This window comes from Grammomys surdaster, unplaced genomic scaffold (assembly GCF_004785775.1).
Source record: "Grammomys surdaster isolate TR1022 unplaced genomic scaffold, NIH_TR_1.0 134, whole genome shotgun sequence".
Taxonomy (NCBI): domain Eukaryota; kingdom Metazoa; phylum Chordata; class Mammalia; order Rodentia; family Muridae; genus Grammomys; species Grammomys surdaster.
Genome location: NW_021604592.1, coordinates 3585329 through 3601648, shown reverse-complemented (window position 1 = coordinate 3601648; position 16320 = coordinate 3585329). Strand labels below are relative to the sequence as shown.

Here is a 16320-nt window from a genome sequence, read left to right as displayed (position 1 = left end):
TTCAACCAGCCTTCCTGACTGACATGATGTGTATTTAAAGCATGCCACAGAATGCATAGAGGAATTAGACCACCAGTCATTTTCTCTGCCAAACAACCTGCTCACAGTTTGCTTACTTGCGCACGCACCAGCTATTCTATAAGTGCTTGCTGCAGGTTTGACCTAGATGACAGTTTCTGACTTTGTGGGATTTATTGATTAAAGTGTATGAACCCACTTGCTAATTAAATATTATAGTTGCAAGATGAAATGTGCTTTAAAGGAAAAAATGTTTTATACTGAGATCTAGTCAAGCTAGGGTGACTGGAAAGGAATCGCTGTGATCCGAAGGCAAATAGATGATGATAAAATAGAACATGTAAAATTCCTACATGACTCGGAAGACAAGAGCACTGAGGCATATCCAGGCAGATCAGGTTCTAACTGAGATAGAGAATTGGGAATGGGAGGTGTAAGGCCATGGAGACCATGGTGATTTTATTCTTAAACCGTCGAATTGTTGGGAATGTTTTCCAAGTCTCAAGGACTGAAGTCAGTACCTGACTCTGGAGGTAACGTGAGTGTGGGAAGATGCTGTAACCTTGCACTTGAGACTTGTGAATTGCAAGCACTGTTAGGACTTTAAGAAGAGGACTCAGTAGTATCAGAGGTCTCAATCTGTAGCTTACATTAAATGCAGATGGAGGTTGGTAGGTCACTCATTGCTGCAAACAAAGTAGAGTGCCCTAAAATGTGGTGAGCAAGACAGTATGTTGTGAAATAAGTATACCCTCAGGGTAGGAGACCTTTCCTTCTGTATATGAAGCACAGTGTACTGTTCTGTGCAAAAGTCCTGTATTCTGGAGCCCATGCCATTTGAGCACAGATTTGTTCTGCTTCCAGTTACCAAATATTTATGTCTCTCGATGTCTCTCCTGCAGCCATCCATAGCATACACCTGTAGCTAGATTTGTATCTGATCATCTTTATCACTGGGCAGTCAGTCATCTTTGGGTAGTTACTACTTCTTTAATAAACTATTTTTTACTTCTAATAAATGACAGTCTCTTTTAGAGTTTACGTTCATCAGCCAACAAACTGGAATAAACCCTATTGGTATCTACTTTTTAATCTGGGGAGAGGTATAATCCATAGATGCCAAATACTGTTTTGTGCAAAAGGAAAAAGCAGGGTAAGAAGGTAAAGACTGAAGAATGCGAGGTAGTGGGAGGGTACAGCTTCCTCAAGAGATGATGTTACTAAGACTCAAGTGAATTAAGAGGATGTATGTATCTCTTCTCTTATAGCAAGTTATTTCAAAAATATTAAAAAAACATAGAAACCATAAATAACTACCTCATCTTTTCTTAGGTAAGAATCTAGGAGGCAGCCTAGCTGGGCAGTGGTTGTGCTTAAGGTTTCTTAAGAGGAGGTGATGAAGTTGCCTGCTATTATTGCAGGCACCTCAAGGATCAATAGGGACTGAAGAACTAACTTCCCAGTTCTCTGGCATGGTTCTGATCAGACTTCTGTTCATTAGGGCTGTTAGACTGAGGACCTCGGGTCCTTGTTTCACAACAACTTTGTCCCCACAGGGCACATGTTGAAAGGACCAAGAACAAGAAAGTCATGGTCCTTACAACCTTATCACCCCTGAGAGGAGATGAACGCTGACTGTTCTGCTGAGTCCTCTGTGCTACTGACTTGCCTTTCCTACTGCTGAGGAACGATTTCCCAGCCTCGCCTCTGCTGCTTCCCTTCTACTTCCTTTTCCATTTCCATCTTCTAAAAGGACAATTTAGGGTTCCTATGTAAACTTTATTGTGCCTTGTCCCCTTGCTCCCTCCTGCAGCTGGCTCTTCATCTTTACTCTGCTAAATGGTCTCTGCACAAGATGACTGAGAAGAAGAAAACAGCAAACAGATCTGTTTTGATTTGATCTGTTTCTTCTAGAGGCCACTGGTTTGTTCTTGCTGCCGTTCTTAGATGTAGGTCCTGCCTGAGCTGTTGCAGCTGCTGCTGCTGCTGCTGGTGGTGGTGTGTGTGTGTGTGTGTGTATGTGTGTGTGTGTCTGAGAGAGAGAGGGAGGAAGAGAGAGAGAGAGAGAGAGAGAGAGAGAGAGAGAGAGAGAGAAGAGAAAAGAGAGAGAAGAGAGAGAGAGAATATCCCCTATTGTCCTCACTTCTGGATACATTTGTGTGCTGGTGAGCATGTTTATTTAATTTATAGTCATTTAAATATAGGGTTTTAAAAGCTTTTGTCCTTCTCTGTGTCCTTTTTATCATACTTTATCATACTTTTTCCTGACCATTATCCAAACTAAATTAGTTATCCTTAGCACACACCAGTTTGTCAAAAAAAAAAAAAACAAACAAAAAGGCAACAAAACCAAACATATATAGGTACATACATTCTTCCACCTTTATTATCATAGTTACAAAGAGAATGAAAATCTTACTTTCCCATCTTAGTTTCCATATGTTGTAACTCAAAGGTGTTCTGTTCTTCTGTCTTCTTCCTGCTTCTCTTCCAGCTCTGTAGCCTCCATCTGATCACTGGCCTCTATCTATCGTAGCCCCAGTATGTCGCCGTCTACCCTTGCCAATAGCATCTCAGTTTGCAACATGTCTTAATGTGTTAACATTAGGTCATCTAGCCACAACTGGGCCCTGAGTTAGGATTCTGTAGAGGAACAGAACTGATAAAATGGATCTGTATTTCAGTGAGGGTTTCTTAGTTTGGCTTCATGGAATGGGCAATCAGGCCATGCAGTGGAGGCGTTGAGAACCCCGTAGCTACCCACTATGAGGTTAGACCCAACAGTTCTCACTGAACACTGAAAGCCTAGAATATTGCTAGGGAGCTGATAATCTAGTCATTGTTGGAAGGCTGAAGAAGGTAGGATGTAATGCCTGCTAAGTTTATCAGCAAGCACAGCAGCAACTGAACAGATGTATTCACCAGCAAGGAGGGAAGTCCTATAGGCAAAATCAGCACAGGGGTGGGGTGGGAGTAGGGGTGAAGGTGGGATTCCCTCTGCCCTCTTTATATATAGAATGCCCTTTGGGAGAAGTGCTTCCCACTCAGCAGGGTGTTTCTCTCCATTTTCATGTTTCCAGGAAACATTCTCCAGACCTACCAAGAAGCATGGGTCTTAGTTGATTTCATACCTAATGAAGTTGGTAAGCAGAGTTAGTCATTATGTCATCAATTAAAACCTGGACTTCTCTTCTGTATACATGCCATTCTCTCATCTGATATCTAGTGGTCTTCCTGATTTAAAAAAAAAACAGTATTGCTACAGTCACTCTTATATGTAATCTCTGTATATAGTAGGAAAGTTTTTGAACTGCTCTTTGAAGAGCTTAATGTTTCTTCCATTCTTTTTGTTTCCATTTATTTGTTTCCTTAGACTGTGCTTTATTCTCCCTTTTATTTTTATATAACTCACAGGCTATTAAAGACACAGGTCCCTTGTCCCTGTGCTGGGCTCTCCCTATGTAGCTCTCACTTCCCACCAGGGTTGTTAACTCCATTTCCTTGGTTTGCCCTCCTTTTGTATGAGTGCCTGTTATTGTCCTTGCTCTTTTTCCTTCTGTTGTTGGTCTTTCCCTCTCAGGGAGCAGGAGCTTGTCAGGGTTTAGTCTTTGATGGATTTATCTGTGTGCCATGAACACTTGGCAGAATCCTAGCATTTTGTTACCATTTAGCAAATGTCAGTTCCATAGTTAGAGTGAGTTAGTGCAGCCTCTGTTACGATTTTATAGGAGAAAAGCACTCAGCAAAAATGTTCATTTGTGCCCTTGTTTCAAAACTAGAATCACTTAAGGGAATGATAACTCTTGGCTATATACAAGGCAGTGAGAAAAAAAAACTGTTTATATAGAGTATTAGAAATCAGTAGTTTTCCTGTAGTCAGACTATAAGTATATATTTTTCTGGTCAGGGTTTATGCACATTGTACCATTTCTAAAAGAGTCAACTTCAGGTATTCTCTAGAGAAGCAACGTTACGTGTAGCACCAGTAGTTATTTGCTTGTATCAGCTGAAAAACATACTACATATAACTGAATAGGAGCACCATAATAAATAGCAAGAGGAGAAGACTGTTATGAACAGTGAAAAACAATATACGAAATACTAGAATTAGGAAGTAGAACATCTGAGGAAGAAAGAAATCCCAAAGAGAATCCCCTTCTACCAACCCCAGACCTCAGACTAGACCTCACTAAACATATGTGTCATGGTATAACAATAAAGTTACTGCATTGCCACAGTGGTAGACATAGGGTATCTGTTTCCTCTGAGTTCTGGGGTGAGGTCCACAGGGAGATGCTAGCGTCCAGGACTTACTGGAAATCTGCCAGTGTGGATGGTGCTCTGAAAAGGAAGCCTTGGTGTATCTGAAAAAAAAAAAAAAAAACAGCTGTCCTTAGTGTCATCAGGACTATAATGAATAACAAGCCCTCCTTCTACCAGTGTGCCACCTCTGGCTCACTCTGTTGTCACTGCACTGCTTTAACTGGTATGAACCAGTGCTGCCCAGATGGACTGCTTTGATTCCTCAGCACCTATAGCAACTGTAGAAAGAGTTATAACAGAAATTATGTATACATATGTACACAGTTAAGTATGTTTAATTAAAATATAATTATATGTAATTGATTGTTATTGAACCCAAATAATTCTACTCAAAGTCCCAGCGGCAGCAGTGACACTCCTTGCTACCCATCCTAATGTTCTGGGTTTGCAGATAAAAGACACACACACACACACACACACACACACACACACACACAGAGAGAGAGAGAGAGAGAGAGAGAGAGAGAGAGAGAGAGAGAGAGACAGAGAGAGAGAGAGAGACAGAGAGACTGAGACTGTATATTTTAATATGCCTTAAACAGGTCAATGGCTGGGCCACTTCCGAAATTCCACGTGGTTAACATAACACATTCATTTCCCTTTGAAATTCCTGAGGTATTACTTGCTAAAACCTATATTCTATCTTGTCTGCCCTGGACACAGACCTACAGCCCTCCGGAGCTGAATTCTCTAGCACCTACAGCTATGTTCTGTGTCCAGCACCTCTCAGGCCTGGCCTCTACTCCTTTCCTGGCATGAAGACACCCTCTGTTCCTGCTCCTTCCTCAGTCGCTTACCCAGCAATCCTAAAGTCCTGTCTCTGTCTCCCTGCCCAACTGTCGGCTGCAGGCAACTTTCTTTACCAATCAAAACCAACTGGAGACAGGGTCCCTCAGTGTCTTAGCGTGGATTTTGATGACCAAATTAACACAATTCATGCAGCATTAGACCAAATCTACAACAATTGATAGACATCATAATATAATCATGTGATTTTATGTGTAAGGTATAAATACAAAATTTCTTTATACAAACTGTCAGTACCTCGTGAGCAAAGCTGCTGCTAAGAAAAAGAAATCTAGACATCCCCATGAATGCTCAAGAAATGTCATTTCCAGACAAAATATATTATTAAATGTCTCAGTTTCCTTCTTCCTGACTTAGAATTATGAGAGGGACCATTAGTTTTACTCATTTTTAAAAATAAGGATTTTACTTTATAATCAAGGTTATCCTTAAACAAACTATATAGCTGGCATTGAACTGGTGATTCTCCTACCTCAGCTTCCCATGTCTTAGAATTAGTAATACAAGCCATGATTGTTCGCTTATCTCTCTAGATATATTTCGCTTTGGGCTTGGAGACATAAAAAACAAGGTAATAGAGACTTTCTAATCACAAGTGATCTAGAGCTATAGAGAGAGATAGCACATATTTTATGGAGATATTATATATGTGGTTGCTATAGGTAGAAGTTACTAATACTTTAGTATATGAGTCAAGGGATCCAAACATCTATGTGTCATTGACTGAGATAAGAACCAAGAACAGCTTTTGTGAATGACTCAAAAGAGGAAAAACTGAAAGCATTTGGGAAAATTTGGAGGTTGTGTGGCCACTCATGCCGGACAGTAAGGCAGGAGGACAAGTGAGTTACCTGACATGTGTAGAACATGTTTGTAACTGGTTTACATATAGACAGATTTGGTGGGGTAGTCACATGATACAGTCCTAATTGTACAGTCCTAACTGTAAGAGAACTTCATCATTGTGATTTAGTTTTTAGGAACAAACCAGCCCTTTGGGGGAGCTGGAGATATGGCTCAACAGTCAAGAAGGCTTACAGCACAATGGTAAAGACCCTATGTCCATGTAACAAGTCAGGTGTTCCCTGCACAACTGTAGTCTCAGGACTTGGGTGCAATAGAGACATGATCAGTAGAACTTGTGAGCTTCCAGCCTAACTAAAAGTGAAAGCCATAGGTTCATGGAGAGACCAGGCCTCGGAGAAAAATTGGAGCTGGCTGGTTTCCAGCATAACTCTGAACACAAACGCCAGTACAGTGAGAGAGCTGGCATCAGGGGACTAGGTGGAAAGCAATAAAGATCCTTCAGGTCAGATCAAGGGGCCACGTGAGTTGCCTCTGTTGGTCTTCCTGTGGAGTTCCTATCTCCTTCAGGGATTATAATCCTTCCTTCTATTTTTCTACAAGAGTCTCCAAGCTCCATCCACTGTTTGGCTGTAGGTGTCTGTATCTGTCTGAGTCAGCTGCTGAATGGAACCTCTCAGAGGACAATGTGCTCCTGTCTGCAGATATAATAGGGATATAAAGTATCAGGGATTGATGCTTGCCCATGGATTCGGATACACAGTCTGGACCTAGGCCTCTCTGTACAAATATGTAGCAGATGTGCAGCTTGGTCTTCATGTGGATCTCAAACAACTAGAATGGAGACTATCCCAAAAACTGTTGCCTGTACATGAGATATGTTGTTCTTCTAGATGGGCTCCATTGCCTGGCCTCAGTAGGAGAGGAAATGCCCAGCCTTGCAGAGACTTGAAGTATCAGGGTGGATGGGTAGCTGAGGATTCCCCATACACTCAGAGGTGAAGGAATCGGTGGATGAGTGAAGGATTGTGGGAAGGGGTGACAGGGAGGGCAACAGTGAGAGGAATATAAAGTGAATAAGTAAAAAGAAAACTAAGTTAAAAAAAAAAGATTCCTCATATTGTGTTCTCTTCTCCAGATATGCATTGGTGCTCACAACCCCACATGCATACATGCATATGCTCATGAACACAAATACACACACACACACACACACGCAAGCACAAACAGACACACACATACAAATTAGTAACTTTTAATTGACATTTTCATCCTAGAAGCATAACAGCAGCATTCAGTACATGATATCTGCATTAGTTTTTCAGAGTCTTCTGGAAGAAGGTTGTGAAAGCATATAAAGAAGAAAACAGGAAAATGGTTGGATTCACATGTCGGCAATATGCTTATATATATCTCCCAGGTGGTCTCCCCTCCTTGCATTCATTTCTTGTAGCTATGTGTTAAGAAGATGGGGAGCTAATGAGATCAGAGAAAGGGACAAAAAGCCTGACCTTTGCATCATGGAGAACTTTGGGTTAACAGTTACACAGGATGTTTATTTATGTCAAGTGCAGTTCTACAAAACTGTTGGCCTAATTCCCAAATAAACATACAGAAGTTGGCTATGTATTCCCAGCTACTTTCTTAACCATTTGAGTGAGATGAGAGAGGTTGGTGGCTGATGAGAGAGGAACAAGGAGTTACAAACAACAGTTTATTTCTTCTAGTTTCTGGAACAGGGAGGTTCTAAGTGGCAGAAGGTTTTATGTCTACTGAATGACTCTTACTTCCTAGATGATTATCTTAGCACTGTGTTCTCCTGCTGCAGAGGATGGAGCCAAACCCCACTGGGCCTCCATTTAAAGAAGCCTTTTGCATCTGAATCCTTGACCTTCAGGTTGGAAATAAGTAGGTTATCTCCGGAGTTCCTCAGAACTGCTTACTGCCTCTCTCAGCCTTTCAATCATTTAGAGATTTGGGTCTCCTCTCATAAGTTATCATGTACTATATTATAGTTGTATAATACAACGTTGTGAGCCATGGTGGAACACTTGGTATCCTGGCTATGTGCCCTCAACGCATAGGTGTTAATGGCCGTGCCTAATTACAGTTGTTGGATTTTGTTTTCCAGGTTTTTCTAAAGAGTGACCGAGTGGCCAGAATGGTTCAGAGTGGAGGATGCTCTGCTAATGATTTCAGAGAGGTGTTTAAGAAGAACATAGAAAAACGTGTACGCAGCTTGCCAGAAATAGATGGCCTGAGCAAAGAGACAGTGCTGAGCTCGTGGATAGCCAAATATGACGCCATTTACCGGGGAGAAGAAGATTTGTGCAAACAGCCCAACAGGATGACCCTGAGTGCTGTGTCTGAGCTTATTCTGAGTAAGGAGCAGCTCTATGAAATGTTCCAGCAGATTCTGGGTATTAAGAAATTGGAACACCAGCTACTTTATAACGCTTGCCAGGTGAGTACTCCGATGCCTCCCCTTGCCATGTCTGATGCATGGAAGGAACATTGAGTGTTTATGACCCTAGGAAGAGGTGCTTTGCGTTTGCCAATCGGTTTCCTCAAATAGTTGAGTGAGATTGACTTGTAATAAATATAAGAATGATAATTTGTAAGAAGCTTTGAAAGAGACTGCCTGGCGGGAGAAGAATGTCAGGTTCATTAGCCAGTCCTGACTGCTCCCAAAGATCCTATTTTAGGACATCAGGGTTGTGCTTCTGGACATATATGGAGGGTGAACACTGAATAAAAATTGACAATCATCTGCTGCCTGAGCAATGTTCCAAGTATATATGAGCCAGTGGTCCTCAGTGCAAAATAATTTGTCATAAAGGTTTGAGGCTTTGAGGATTATTAATCTTTAGAGGATTATGGAAGTAATTAAAATTTCAAATTTTTCTTTACCTCAGCCTGGAAGAAATATATTGAAGATGATTGTTAAACTGGCTAATTTAAAGCAATGACAGCAAATAAGTTGTTATTCAAATCATGCATATGAAAAATTAAAGAAAATCTTATAGGTTTTTCATTTTTAGATTGAATAATTTGTCTAATAATATATTCCTTGAATTTCTGCTCATTTTGGGTATATACATTATTTAAGCCCTATTATGCAATTCAAATTACCAAAATCCTGCCATCTTAAAATTCATTAAGAAATGCACTTCTATAATATACATATATTTATTTTTCACCTTTTTGCAAGCTTACTTCACTTAATTTCTGCATCCTGTTCATGTTTGTTAGTTTATAGTATTCATTTATGAATAACTTAGGTAAATAAAGAACTAATTAATAATAAAGTACTATGTCACCTTAACCCTATGAGCCATCCATGAACTCACCATAATTGTTTTTACTGGGTCATTAAACCAGGCGGTGGTTTGGTAGTGGAGGTGGACCATAAATCACAGTTTTATATATTAATAGATATGTCCAATTAAGTTGTGTATCTCATAATGTCCATAGTGGTTCTTTGGTATGGTTAACGCTGATTAAAATCACTGTGTAGTAAAATTGAAATCCAGTCATTCAGTAGCTACTTAGTGAGAAGTTATCATAAATCTCACCAGATTAAAGAAAACAGTACTGAACAAACTGCTTTCTATGTTCCACATGCAAGGGTGCAGGGAAGACCTCCCATATCATTATACAATCCAATGTCTACCGCTTACAGCAGGCCTGTAACATATAATTCCATGTAACACAGGTTTATGGCTATTAATGCAAAATCTTTTGTCTTCGTTATCAGAGCATTCTTACCTCTGTGGTGTGGACCTGCTCCGCTCTCTCCTATGGCTTGTTGCACACAGCACAATTCACATCGCTAACACGATACTGAATTTATATTTACATTCAGTTCCATCAGTTTGCTTTGTGTATACATGTCTGTTAGGACTGCACTGTCTTCTTGTAGAATTGCCTCCTTTACTGTGATGCTCTTTGTTCTTTCTCTAAAGCCTACTTTGTCTTAAACTAATTGAGTTAGCTGCAGCGATCCTATGATTAGAGTTAGCATGGTGGATATTTTCTATTGTTGACTTGTAACATAATTGCTTTTAAAGATGCAGTTGGGTCTTGAAGGCTTGTTTGTTTTGTTTGGTTTGGTTGTTTTGTCCTGTCATGTTAACACCTTCCCAGATAGCTGTCTTTCAATGCTAGACTACTCCTAATTAAAGTGATTGCTACAGTTGCCTTAAATAATATAGTGTGTTGCCATTTCCTCTTTGTTTTCTTTTACCCCTCTCTCATTTTCTGTCTTCTGTAATTTTTAATAAATACATTTTTTGTGATTTATTGGTTATACCTATTTTTGTGGGCATAGAAGCTGTTTTGATTTTCTTTTTATTAACTAATTTATTTGATTTCTATATGTTTATTATATATTTTATTTACTTTCTTCCCCCACTCTCTCTCACTTCCCTCCTATCTCCAGCAGCCCCAGCCCTTATCTCTACCTGTCTCTCTCCCAGAATCATGACTTTTGTGGTTATTTATGACACATTTAGTTTAACCAGAGACACTGTGTAACCATGGTTAGAAGTAACCATTTTCTATAATATATATATGTGTGTGTGTGTGTGTGTATGTGTGTGTGTGTGTGTTTATATTTGTTTAACCTTTTTGCAAATCTGTTTCTCTTAATTTCTGCATCCTATTCTTGTTCCTTATTTTACAACAGTAATTTGTGAATACTTATAGATGAATAAATAATTAATAATAAACTAGTATGTCACCTTAATACTACAAACAATTCATTCACTCACCATAATTGGTTTTACTGTGTCATTATGCCTGGTTGGATCATCACTGGGTATATAACAGAAGACAATCTTTCTAGTAGGAAGTAGTTTAATAGTGGGTTCTTTAGCCCCTCCTCTGTCCATGCTTGCTTTTATTCCTATCTTTGACTATGGGCTTCCCAAAGTACTCCACAGAGACTGAATTTTGTATCTGTTTTGGTTGTCTTCCACTATGATGCTGGAGATGTATCCAGAGCAATATGCTGGAAAAGGGAAGGGTCGCCCTTTAATCTGGTTAAATCTTTTGTGGACCTATGTCTCTGTGATACCTTTGTGTTTCTGTTTCTTGTACAGAGGACTCAAAAGACCTTATTTCCTTCTTTGACTACAGACCTCACAATGTACTTTCTTAAGCTCTGCGTACCCTGACCACTGTGCTTTTCTAGACTCGGTTTTGTTTCTCCAGTAGATGATACAGGAAAGCCATGGGGCAGGTATTGTTTCCCTGAAGCTGGAATGAGTGTTCAACATTTCCCACTGGCAAAACTTTTCCCTCGATTTGGGAGAAGGATCTAATAAATTTAGAAAAAGCCTTCAATCTGCCTCCCATGGCTACTTGGGGCATTTTCTTAGATCTTCATTCCTAGAGGGAAGTCAGTGAGATCGGGAGCTTCCTTATTTTCTGTATTCAGCTTTAGCAATTTGCACAAAATAAAAAACAAAACCAAAGCAAAAGGCAGGTGTTGGACCAGCATGTTACCTAGTGCCTGCTCACTCAAATATTCTACTTTTCAAATGTGTGTCTTTTTATATTTTGAATAAGTGGTTTTCCCAGGTTTTGGGGTCTCTAACACACACACACACACACACACACACACACACACACACAATCTCTGGTTTTTCTGTTTGTTCAGGCTTTTAAGAATGGGAGTGGTGATTTCCAAGTTTTATTTTTATATGTCTAAGATGAAAATGGAATTCTTTTGAGTTCTTGATTGAAGAAGGGTTGTGATTAGTCACTAAAGTAAGTAAAAACCAAAATGAAATTATAAAAACCTACTCTCACGCTCATGGGGGAAGTTTTACTGTGGAATTACAGTGACTTTACAGAAATTATGAAATACTTTTAAAAAACAAATGAGATCTCTTTTCTGCAAGTGAACCATGTGTACACATGCCCATTTCTCTCTCTCTTTCTCTCTCCCTTTCTCTCCCCCCCCCGTGTGTGTGTATGTGTGTGTGTGTGTGTGTGTATTTCTGCATGTGTGTATATGAGTGAGTGTATATGTATGAGACAGAGAGAAGATAGAGAATCTGAGTGTGTGTACATATATTTTATATTTTTCTGGTTTTGTCATCCAACAAGAATTGAAAAGTGAAGAAAGGCATAAGACACAGGACACAGTTTATGTTTTATTGGGGAAAAAACATTCTGGAAAGAGAAGAAGCCAATCAGGCTTTGGAGAATATAGAGGGCACCTCATCTAGGCACACTGCTAAAGCCTGTCTGTAGGCTTCTGACCCAGAGATTGATTTCATCCCTCCTGTGTGTCAGGAAAGGTTTGAACCTCCTGATGGCAGCCACAGTCTTGGCTGTGCTTGTTCCTGTATAACCTCTTGGTTCTTTGCCAGCAGTAAACCAATAGAAAATAATAAAAAACATATTATATACTTTATGGTCAGTAATTCCATAGTACACAGCTGTTCGGGGAGATGTGCAGGACCTGAGCAGCCAGTGGGTCTCCAGGGCAGGGAGAATGGAGGTAGAAAGGTCTGGAATGAGAAAAAGACCTTTGCCATCACTGCCTGCTGTCACCTGCTAGAAGTCACCTAGTCAGATTCCTTGTCCCCCAGCTTCAGGGTAGCATCTGGATTAAAACTTCAGGAAACTACTGTTTAAAAAACTCAGCCATTAATATTACTTCTGGTAAGGACTAATAGATTATTAATTAGCAGAATTAAGGCATTTGGGAAGCTCCTGAAACACCAAGTTAGGAGGTGTAGCAAACAAAAGCAACAAAGTCTGGGATGGTTGAAATAAAAATAACTATTTAAGTTGTTATTTTAAAAACATAAATGTGTATAATGCGTACTTGTTATAAAATTGTTACAAAACAGAATCTAAGAAATAATAATCTAAACACTATCATAAATTAGATGTCATAATGTTAACACCACTTGTCATTTGGTTTCAAGATAGTGTCTGCATTGGTGCACATCCATGCAGCAAAATAAGAGGAGCAAATCCAGTAAAGAAACTGGCAGGGTATGTCATAAAGAACACATGCAAAGTGCTCACCATAGCTCTATAGGCCAAAATCATTAGCTACGATTTAGTTAGCTCAGCAGAGTAAAGGCACTGTAAGGACAAAGAATAAGCTGTCAGCCCAAAGTCTAATCTCAGAAGAATATTCCAGAAGTGCAGTGAATTTCAAGTAACATCCATGTTCTTTTACGGGGTATTAAAAATATGCACCTTATAGTCTAAACCACTAAACAATTTTGTTTCAAGCAGCTTAACAAAAATGGTATTTAAATGGTATCACTCAACCATTTTTCTTTAACTAGAAATTAAATTTACCTATTAATGATTATTTTAAAATATGAAATAATGTAATTACAGCATGTTAAAATTAATTAGTAAGCTCATTATCCATAAACATGAATGAAATATAGAAAACATGCTCTGTGAATTGTGTGAAATGAGAAGACAGTGACAGGTAATAACTACATATTCACCTGCCTTAATTTTTAAAAGCATGCCTTTGTAAGTGCCGCAGTGATGTAGTCACTCCATGGCTCCACTCTGCAGAGGCTGAGGAAAGCAGAATAATATTTAGACACGTCATAAAGAAGTTTATCAAAATGAGAATTTTGCTTAATTGCCAATATTCTCTGGACAGAGAGACTGCCATGCACAGCCTGCAAAACAGGAGGTAAGGGTGTGGCTCTCAATGGTATTAACATGGGAGGTGAAGGTTCTTCTAAAGTGTAAAGACATATGCAGCCCTACAAGACCAGAGCTTGAAGAGTGAACATGTAGTACTCTATATACTCATTGCAATTCTTATCCTTTTGCCTCTGTATTTAGATTTTAAGAGGATTAAGTAAGTCAATTTTACAGCTATCTAGATCCTAATCTTTTCTGCCAAAAGCAACCTTGATCAATATTTTATAATCTCATTCCATTAACTGAATAAAATGACTCACCTAGATTTACCCAAAAGTCAAAGCAAAGTTAATTGAGATCTTGATCTCTTGATATCCCCCCACCAGAATCCCCTGTACTCTGAGAACTTGAAGAAGAATTAAGATTATTGTAGGGCTGCCTGAATGTTTTTAAGTGGTAGCCAGAATTACTTGTGAATTGTTAAAACTTAGTGTTTATAATTCTATTTCTCTAAAAAGCTTTCAAAAATCTTTGAATATTAAGGTTTGGAGACCAATTTGTATTTTAGATTTGGGTTATGGGTATAGAGCTTTACATACTTAAATAAATAATTGCTCGTGTGTGTTGGCTTTTTCCCTGTGGAAACCCAGGAACCATGAGGTGTCAAATGGTCTGAGCATTTTAGTTCAAAGCCTGTAAAAGAACAGTGATGTGCAAGAGAAATGTCCCCAAGATTGGAGCTGGGTTTCCCAGTCACCATCTTCTTTTTTCAGTTTATTTCAGGCCAATAGCATATGCTAGACAGTACGTTATCATCACTCAAAGTCACTGTGGTTTTCAGTAGAAATAAATGCACACTTTATGTAGTTATACTTGATAACTTGAAAATGAAAAAAATAAATGAAGAAATTACAATTACTTAGCGATATTTTAGTTTCATGTAATTTGAAATGTCAAAATGCTTAAACTACTCAAGTAAGTATGATTAACACCTTAAAAATAAATAAATGTTATTTTTTCCAGTTTTTTTGAGATATTAAAATCGATGACTGAAATACCTATACTTAAAACTATGTTTATTTCTCTTCTACAGAATTTCCTGACAGTATAAATTTGATGAGTTTGATTTAAATGAATTTGAAATACTAAAATTTATAATTGAAGTAACTATAAATACGCACAAATATGTTTATTTCTTTTCCATGTCATTGCCTAATACTATAAATTGAATAAGTTTGATTTAAGTGAATTTGAGTCTCTGGTTAATAATATTCAGTAAATTTCCTCTCTAAAAATTGTTTTGTTTTTTAGCCTTGTAAATAAATCAAGTTATTCAACTGTGCATCAGTTAACTATACATTTTTATTTCTTAACTTGGGTCTTTGTATGGCCACTCAAAAGGTTATTACTGCTAAATGAGGTGACATCCTCTTATAACACCTACACCAGAGATCCTGGGACATGACCTTGAGTTGGAGGGCAGACTGGGCTCTACAGCAAGACTCAGTCCTTGTTTTGTTGTACTGCTTTTGGTTGCTTACTTACTTGCTTGCTTGCTTGCTTGCTTGCTTGCTTGGTCTTTTTGGCTAGGCTCGGTGGCTCACACCTATGATCCCAGCTAAAGCAGGGTGGTTTCAAGCTACCAAGTGATAATACTCTCCTAAAATATAAAATAATGGGTATTCCTGAATATTTCTCCTAAAATGTTCTGTCAAATGTGCTTTTCATTTCTAAACTTTTAGCCTCTTTGCCTATGTTTTTGTTTTTCTTCGTCTAGGTCCTGCCTGTTGCTGTTATGTTTTCAACTTTTCCATCTTTAAAATGGAGAACACATATACAGGCTGATGAGACTCTTTTATAATAATTCTTTGAGAGATATATTTTTACTAATCTATGTGTTGCTTCTCTCAACTGCTAATGAGAATACTGTTTCAAATATAGTGAGGAGTGATATGCCTTTATCTTGCATGATTGGTTGTTAACGAAAATATTCTATATCAATGTTGCCGTTGGAGTTCTATAGTATAATTTGAGGCATTGTATTGTGATACTTCTAATTGTGTTCCTTTGTAGCTCCATATGGTTATCTTTTCTAGATCTGTGGACTATGACATCAGAATTTGTACGGATATTACATTAATGCTCTACATTAATTTTCATATTAATTCTGCCCATTCAAAAGCAAAGATGATCTTTCCATCATCTAATGTCTTTTTAATGATTTCTTACCATCCAGTCTTTCAGTTCTTTAATTAGTTTTTAACACTAGGTACTTTTTGAGCTATTAAAAAATGGTATATTATTAATAATGTCTTCTCTGAGAATACATTTTTAGTATTTTGAAGGCTAGTGAGATTTGTTTAGTTATCTTGTTATTATAATATATGAATATATTCACAAATGCAGAGTTCATATATGCATACACATGTAATCTCCTACCCATAGAATTAGAAGAAGCCATCACATCTTCTGGAACTAGAATTGCAGACAGTGGTGAGCCATCATGTGCTTTCCTGGAACCAAACTCGAGTTCTCTCCGAGAGCAGTTACGTGCTTTTAACCACTGAGCCCTAAGGGTACTATTAGTATTTTAATGGAGATGTTTACATATTGCAAAATGAAAATGATATATATGTGTGATACATGACTAAGATTTGGTTGTTTCCCTCAAGGTATTTTCATGTGATCAGGAGACAGATATTAGTACAGTTTTCTAGTATACTGTGGCAA

At 38.4% G+C, this 16320-nt stretch overlaps 1 protein-coding gene across 6 annotated transcripts in view; it reads left to right on the top strand.

Moving 5' to 3' along the window:
* The window catches only part of Cadps2 (calcium dependent secretion activator 2), a 501414-nt gene that overhangs the window by 177315 nt on the left and 307779 nt on the right, over nucleotides 1-16320 (top strand). For all 6 annotated transcript variants that reach the window (XM_028762525.1, XM_028762526.1, XM_028762523.1 and 3 more), the window contains exon 3: nucleotides 8084-8416. In XM_028762525.1, coding sequence (XP_028618358.1) covers nucleotides 8084-8416 — 333 coding nt within the window. The remainder of the gene's footprint in view (nucleotides 1-8083; nucleotides 8417-16320) is intronic.